Source organism: Poecilia formosa, unplaced genomic scaffold, assembly GCF_000485575.1.
Source record: "Poecilia formosa unplaced genomic scaffold, Poecilia_formosa-5.1.2 Scaffold959, whole genome shotgun sequence".
Taxonomy (NCBI): domain Eukaryota; kingdom Metazoa; phylum Chordata; class Actinopteri; order Cyprinodontiformes; family Poeciliidae; genus Poecilia; species Poecilia formosa.
This window is the reverse complement of record NW_006800898.1, coordinates 1-8,792: the sequence shown is the minus strand read 5'-3', so window position 1 is coordinate 8,792 and position 8,792 is coordinate 1. Positions and strand designations below refer to the sequence as shown.

At 35.5% G+C, this 8,792-nt stretch overlaps 1 protein-coding gene across 1 annotated transcript in view; it reads right to left on the bottom strand.

The window, feature by feature from the left end:
- LOC103132215 (uncharacterized) overlaps positions 1-3,866 on the bottom strand; it is a 13,886-nt gene extending 10,020 nt beyond the window's left edge. The window contains exons 1-2 of the mRNA XM_007543982.1: positions 3,780-3,866; positions 388-542 (exon numbers count right to left, since the gene is read on the bottom strand). Of these exons, the coding sequence (XP_007544044.1) occupies positions 388-523 (136 nt within the window). The 5' untranslated portion in view covers positions 524-542; positions 3,780-3,866. The remainder of the gene's footprint in view (positions 1-387; positions 543-3,779) is intronic.
- Positions 3,867-8,792: the final 4,926 nt, after the last annotated feature.

The window sequence follows — 8,792 nt, the reverse complement described above, 5'->3', positions numbered from 1 at the left end:
TCATAGGGGTCTTCAGGCTGCGCTTTGTCTGGTTCCTCACCTAGGACCTGTCTGCCTTGGGTGACCCTACCAGGGCCATAAAGCCCCAGACAGCATAGCTCCTAGGATCATTGGGACACTCAAACCCCTCCACCACGATAAGGTGGCAGCCCCAGGAGAGGCCCCAAAAGTTAAATCCTCATATTACTTTCTTAAACATAAATTTTTTAGGAATATTAACATTTAGATAGCCTGGTTAAAAAAAAAAAAACAGCCCCTTGCTCTTTGCTTCATACAGAAAGTTTTAATTAAATGTGTCTTTCTTGTGCGCGTGCGTGTGCATGTGTGTGTGCATTTGTGGTAAATGATCATTGGGCTGTTTTGCCTGAAAAGTCACAGTGAGTTTACCTGGGATTCCTTCCATCTGAAATATCTTTGTCTTCAGCTGACCCACGGTTACGCTCTGCATCTCCTCCTCTGTGTTGCCGAGGTTTATCGTTAAAATCCTCCCCGTTAATGTCTTAATAAAAACCTGGTAAACCATTCTGATGTTTCCAGATCTCCTGCAGCAGCAGATATGAGACAGAAAGTAAACTCTATGCTCAGTATTGGTGCTTATTTTTATTCTAATATAATCCTTTATACTTTTCAGCAACCTGAATAAATAAAACAATTATATGATAACAGTTTTACACACATTAAATTCTTAATTAAAGATGTTTAAAATGTTCTTCAAAACTTAGCAGATATCAGCATCTAAAAATTCAGTGTAAAAAAAAGGGAAGGTTATTTCAGGTCACAGACATTAAAAATGGATGGTGAAGTCCAACACCCAGCCAATCAGGCTGCGCTTTCTTAGTCATGTGACGACATGATGAAGCTGCCAGATCATCATACACTGTAAGAGTATGAGTGATCATGCATGCATGTGCATACACATTAAGAGATCCACCACATTTAAAGGAGCTGTCAGTTCAGCATACACAACAAGACACTACAAAAATAAGTCAAATTGTTTTTAATGATAACTAGGTGGATATATGTAACCAGATCCTTTCTGTGTTGTGGTGATTTTATTGAAAAATTAGGCTGTGATTCTGGATTTCTTTGTAATTGCTGGTTTCTAGGTTTACTTCTGACGAGAACAAGCAGAAAACAATGTGTCATGGGCTGCTGCTCCAAATCCTCTCCAACATGACAGAAGTGGACAGTCTAAAGGGGACAAACAATTCAAAGACAATACCACAGAAAAAGAAATCAAGATGAGGGGCTTAAAATTTTAAAGTTACACGGTTAAAACAATAACAGTATTTAAGGGTGTTTCAGTCAGGTAAGGTACAATACAAAAAAAAAAAAAACATTTTGTGTAATTATAAAAAAGAGGAATACAACTCGTTTACATATACATGCATTATTGTGGTTTTAAAGTATATTTAAAGCAGCTGCAGACAACTACAAACACGCCTCCCTGTTCCTTGATGATGGTCTGACTAGTTAACTGCTAAGTCAGGATGTCATTAAGCTGTTAATAACAAAGTGTATGACGATCCAACTTCTACATCATGATTCATGTTGCTGATTAAATAAAAGCAGGTGATGATCATTGAAACAGCCCAAGTTTGTCAGAACGATCTGACAGAATGTCGGCCCAAGCCTCCATGGGGCTCTAAGCAAAATTTGGTTTTGGGCCCTTTATTTCTGCTAATAATACGGATTGATGTAACAGTGAGATGATTAGATCATTCACTCACCTGCTATAAACTTACTGCATGTCTGACAGTGCTGTTTATGTTAAATCCTCTATGCAAATATCATTCAGTGATAGTAAAAGCAGGAAAAAAAACTAAACTAACATGCTCTGGACTTAAGATTAGATGTGCTTCAGCTGGCCGATTATTTTCTTAATTTTGGGAGATCTGTGATCGGCCGACACTTACATGTGAAGCCGATTTTATCCACTGATCTTATTTACGCAGCAAAGATCTAAAAATCAACCACTGTCCTCTTCTGCTCTGCAGTGAGAGAAGTTTGACTGATAGACCGGCAACCATAACGTTTGCTGTTAATATTCATCACTGTTGCCAACTCAGCGACTTTCTTTCTGTATTTAGTAACATTTCAGACAAAAATCTGGTATCAGCTAAAATGAAAATCGACAGGTCAGGCTTTTTACAGATCGGTAATCAGATAGAAAACTGCAATCGATGCAGCGCAACTTAAATTGGAATACATTCACACATATTCATGACACTCTTTAGTTAAAATAATTTCTCTTAAGCGTAACTCCAATAGCTAAAAATTTTACTTTTACTAGGCGAGAATGTGATCTGGTACTGGACTGATTCTTTGCCTTCAAATAATTTTAAAAAGAAAAGTTTCACATAACTTAGAAGTTGATCTAAAAGTAAAGTTTCTTTTAGCCACATAAATTATCAGCAGCAAACAACATATCGCCAACACTGAGAAGTTTTATTTATTGTTATCAAATCTTATCAGATGTTTTGAAGCCAAAAAACCCGAGAAATAACCATGAGAATCAACTTATTTAAAGTTAAACAAAATATCCTGGGACTAATAAGTCAGAGTGATGGCAAAACAAATATCAAACTATCATGTGTAATAATTGGTGCAAAGTTGATGAACCAACAGTGAAACTCCAAAGACATGATCAATAATATTAGAAAGTTTTACTGTTTTCAAGACACCACAGGGAACAAAAACATGTTAGTAGAAATGAACAGTGAGACTTTGAGTCTGAAATCACATTAACCGGTTCAACTATGATAATATTGATCTTTGTTTGTTTGTTTCCCTACCGGTGGGAAAACCTACCAGTTATTTTACACTGTTAACCAGGAACAAAATAAAGGTACCTTGTACCATCAAAAATTAACTATCAAAAAGAAAAGGTGGCATTGCTTCCTTTTGCTAGAATAAGTTTACACTATGCTGTAGTTTGATAGGTAAATGTGATTATATATGTCAACTAATATTAAGATACATACTGTATTCATGAATATTCCCCTTGTGAGTGTACAAGGGGAACTGTATACAGTTTGTGTTTGTTCTCAGACCTATTGCCAGTACATTATTTAATATTTTAATGTGTTTCAAAACTTTTCAAATGTTTATCATCTTTCTAACCGGCGCTGTCCTCTTTCTTATTTTTGTGTTTTTCAGCTGCTGCTCAGCAGTTTGACCCAAAGCTGACTGACTGCAGTGAAACTGTCAAGAAGTGGCTTCATTACACACCAGAATGGGAGGAAAGCATCGCAAGGAACCAAAGAGTTGCCAACCAGAGTCAAACTTGCGTTACCCCGATATGTACTGTTTCATACAGTACAAAGCTTATTGATTCAATATAAAATCAACACAAAAGTGCATGAAGACCCACTTTCAGATAATGGTTGAATCAACATTGATATAGTGTCAGTTACACGTTGATTCAACATGTGAGTCACCGACCAATATCAGGTTTCAACATGGATTCAATGTTTCTGCCTAACGTTGGTTCAACGTCGTTTCCCTCATATTTTGCTATCTGGGCTGTTTTCTCCAGAATACAATACAGGTCAAAAACAGAAGTTGAACAATGCATACTTTCTAACAAACACACGGTTTTCTATGCTAAACTTTTTTGTAACAGACGCTAAACATCCCCGACTACATGAACTGGTTTGACTGGTTACATGAAAGATTATTAAAAGAAAGGAAAACAACACAAAAATCACAAAAAAAAAAACATCAATAACATTTTAATGTTTCTGATGATTTGTCTACAAGGAGAAACATGAACTTACCCACAGCTGAGATTCAACACTTGAAAGTAATTTGTAAAGACTTTCACAGAATTGTCTCTAAACTTACGCTCGACTGAGCTAAAATGGCTGAATAGTTTCACTTTCAGCCAGATGCTGCATTCATGATGTGTTGAAAATATCACTTTCAAAAGACAAAATTCCAAGAAGAGACGACATGTTTTGGTCTCAACATTATTCACATGTAAAAGTACAATTAGTGTTTAGAAATGGTTTACAGGCTCTGTATGTACTAAAACTGTTTATTGTTTTAGAGTTACTCTTTGTTTGTGCTGACAGATGAGGAATATGCATTAATCTACATTCATCAAACTGATTTAATAAGCAAAAAAGACATAGAATTATTTACTTGGACTAATCCATTAATTATCATGTCTGATGACTTGGGGGCTCCTTCCAAAAGGTCGATCTTGTATCTTAATGTACATCGGAAATGTTGCAGAGTGAAAGTGAAAGTTACATCGCAGATCCTCTTACCAGGTTTATGATAAACCAGATCGGCACTCTGATATGGAGAGCCATACAAGTGATCTTGACAAAGATTTTAACAATGTATCTATTTAAACTGGGGAACATTTAGGGAAAACCCTATTTATGTGGAAAGATGAAATTAGTTTTATTTTAATTCTTCCTGCTCTTATTTCCTGAAATGTTGATACCAAGATTTATCTGGAGGAATCTTATCTTCTCGTTAGCTGGTGCCGTTCTTCCAAAACCCCAAGTCTGAATTAAATAATGTTGAATTAACTCAACATTTTATATTATCATCTCTGAGAGAAAGAAATGTTGTCCTGTAGGCTTACATTTTTCAAGAGTCTGTTCCTAAGTGTTTTGGCAACATATTCCAGTATATCAACACACACTGACCAGATAATTATAAATTACTATATAATTTTTAATCACACTCTTTTCAGATCCATCCACTTTTTTTTTCATTTTTAAACCACGCCTTTAACAAAAATGAATGTAAATAGGTTCCTCTGTCATCAAATATAAAGTCCTTCCCGGCTCCTCAGTCGCTTCACATTACAGCTTTAATCCCGGAGCAGAGTTTAAAGGCATCAAAAGAAGAAACCATGGTGTATGAGGTCATCATTTGTTTTGAACAGAACAGGAAAATGCCAATTGATGTGTGTCAACAAGAAGAGGATTTTGAAAGCACTCCTGTGAAGGATCTGAAGGACAAAATACAGGAGCAACACCCTGACACAAGTAAATACATCTGCTGAGAAATTCTCATTTCAAATATATCGAGACATGGAGCAGATGAAATGACGAGATTTAGTTAATTTTTTTTTATTTTTTTTTATTTTTTTGCAGTTTTTAAAATGCACAATTAATTAGGGGTGTGCAATTTTTCTGATGGGACTATGTAGACTGTATTAGTAACTTGTGCTGTGATTACTTCATATATAAATGATTTTATTTATTTTATGGCATTTTCTTAGGAAACAAAATCCACTCTTGTTTGTTTTGGACATATATTCTTACTGTGTCTTTTTGTTTTGCGCAAAAGTCAGTCTTTAAGATGATTTATTTAATTTTAAATTTTCAGCTGTTGCAGCAATGATGATGGCTCTGAATTACAAAAGCAAAACCCTGCAAGAGTCACAAATTCTGGCTGAATGCATGAATAAGAGACATGAAATAATACATGAAATAAAAAAATCTGTAGCTTCACAGTACTAAATAAGATAAAACACTGTGCTGTTACGCGTTGGGATATTTTATGTTACAAAATGTATCTGCAGAACTTTCAGACTAATATGTTCCATTAACATGAAGCCCTAGACGGAAATTCAACCTGTAAGACTCTTCCAGCATCACATATCACCTCGCCTTCACCCCAGCCAATCAGGACGCACCACTACTACCTCGATCCAATCACCTGGCAAGAGCTCGTTCAAAAGACAAAGCGACCACAGATCCACCCGCTTCGTCTATTGTACAGACACATTCTGTATTACTGGAGCATTTTAAACAGTAAAATTAGTCATGGCGGTCATGCAGTCTTTCTGACATCAAGATGAACAGCGTCTCAATAGACCTTAAGAGACCTATGACTCCTGTCCTTTCACAGCTACAGGTTTCCTAACTTCAAACACAACAGACCACATTCTTTGGTGTTGAGACGAGAACATGTATTCATACAAGTTTTTATTTACAATAAACTGAAAACCTGAACACAATAAATGATAAAATAAAATTTTTAAAATGTGTAAATTAAAACAACTGACATTTAGGTAATATTGTATTCGGCTAAATATATTCTTAGAAAATAAATGCTGCTATAATCTATTAGGTAAACACTGCAAACATTCAGAGAAGTTGGATTTACATAAGTACAACTCAGAACATCAAACTGTTCTGACAGGTTTTCTGCAGTCGCTGCAGAAGAAGTGCTGTTTATATTCAGCACTTAAATTATTAAATAAAACAACCTCAGCTGTTTGATGGCAACAACACCTCATAAACTCTGTGATAATCAAATGATACACATCAACCATGATTCATGTGAGAGAATGGACATCAGACGTAATCACCCCCCCCCCACCACCCCCTTTCTGTTTGTTTATTTGCTTCCATTTTTCTTATCTTGGCTGTGCTCTTCAGCTGCACTTATCTTCCTGAGATGCACTGGACTGCAGTGACAACACTTCGCCACCAGTGGGCACATAGAGCACTGTGAGCAGCACTCCTGACTCAGCGAGCCAACGGCAATTAAGCGTAGCAACGGCTGGTCAGTGGAGGCGCTCACTGTCGCTCTCATGTTTCCACAGCAATTGTCAAAATAAAAGAACCTGCGCAACACCACATTGATTAATTTTCAAGTGTGCAACATTCAGACCTACCTTTAAAACCTTTGTTGTCCACTCTGAAAACTTATCATGCTATAGTAAAATTATTTCAAAATGAAATGTACCATTAAAACTCTGTGATGTCTGTGATTTTAAAAACTCCAGGTTTTTAGAGCAGCATCTCTCAGATGCTCAGGAAACAGGAATATTTCAACTACCTAGGACCAAACATTACATAGTTAAAAATAAAAGCATATATATATTGTTTTTCCTTTTCCTTACACATGCATTTTCATCAAGAAATGTATATATTGTCTTATGCCTTTTCCTCAAAACATGGAAAATCTGGAAGTGTGACTCCAAGTGAGTGTTTACATGGAAAATAATAAAGCCAGGAGTTTATTTCCTAATAAGTTTGCTAAGCTTCAGCTCATTGATACACTGATCATAAGTCACCATCTTTGTTGAAGCCATTAGAGTAGCATCAACATAAATATTTCTGCTTTTACTTTTAATGATGTTTTGGTCCTCCGAGTATATTATGATTTTCCCTATTTTGAATATAAATTATGTAAACTGATGCCTTTTTTTTATTAAGTTCTTATTTATTAAGATGCACCTGTACAGCTTGCATGTACAGTGAAAAGTACAAATTTGTAGAACTAAATCAGGTTCCCACATTAAGATGCAACACTAGATCCACAGGAACTGCTTATTTTGAGCCCTCTAATATCTGAAATCTACAGCAGGGTAGATTGATCTTTTGCAAATGTCAGGAAGTTTTGAGCATCTATAATTGGCAACAATACTTAACCACGAATTATCCAAACCAACTCTTTTTTTAATTATTTGAAATGTTTGATTCTGTTCATGGTCATTTAGGTTTGCAACTTATGAAATTCTGTTTCTTAGATGATAAGAAAGTTACATGAGAAACAATAAAAATTTAATTATCCAAATAGATATTTGCTTTGTCATGACATTGATTAATCTGGTGTGATGTGACACTAGTATTTTTCATTTAAAATAAATGTTGGTTTATAACTGTAAACAGACAAATGCTTTAACTCAAACAGCTACCTCAGATTTATTTTTATTTTGCCTCTGAACCTGTTTGCAGGACTGTATCAGTCGTCTTTAGAGCTGGTGTCTATGCATGTGGCAACATGCTTTGCGGTGTGGTGATGCCGTACGCTTGGTGTTTTGTGGTACACCACAATCTTTCCTTTCTTGCAGCTGAAAAATGGAAAATTAAGTTCTCATGCATTTCTATTGGGCCACCTGTTGGGCTTGTGAGTGTGCATCAGGTTTACTGGTAAGTCAGAAATGAGAGAAATTAGAATATTATTTTCTTTAAAACCTTCTTGTTGTTAGTTCGTAGAAATCAACGCATAAGTTACATAAAATAAGTTCTTGTAATGTTTGCACTTGACTGGAATTTGTCTGTGTGACTCAACTGATTTTGATTTGAGCTGAATTTTTATTTAGTGTCTTGTGTTGTGAATTGACACAGTATGAACTGATTGAAACTGACTAAACCCATGAAATAAAATATTTGTAGTCCCAGAGGATTGAATACAAAATATTAAGGGTGACCTTTGGCAATTAGATAAAACATTGTACCTTTACACTTTGGGATATTTTGTGTTGTAAAATGTATCTGCAGAACTTTCAGACTAATATTTTCCATTAACATTTCTTATCCATGATGGTAAACACCAATCCTGCATATCACACCACCTTCAGGGAAATCACCATAAATTTCTAATCTTTTATCTTTTAAGTTTCTCCTGGCAACTGAAGGAAGCTACATGATTAAATAATGATGATATGCTTAACAGGTCTAATTATGGCTGTTGGTTTCTATTGCTCTCACTCTAGAAGCATCAGATGTGATCCGACAAGCAAACAGAAACCATTATGGTTACATAACAACCAAGCCAGGTGAGTTAGGTAGTTTCCAGTAATCGTTTGGTTGGCGCCAAATGGGAACAATTACAATAAGGAAATAGATGTTAGAGGAAGTAAAACAGGCTGCTCATGCCAAATTTAGCATTTTCTTACCTGTAAGGAAGTATTGTCTTCCAGATAATTTTTACATTTGAACTTTTTCCAACTTGGGAAATTTTCTTCTTTGTGAATTTCCAACTTATAACCTTCAAGGTGTTTAGGTCAGATTTTAATAATAATAATAACA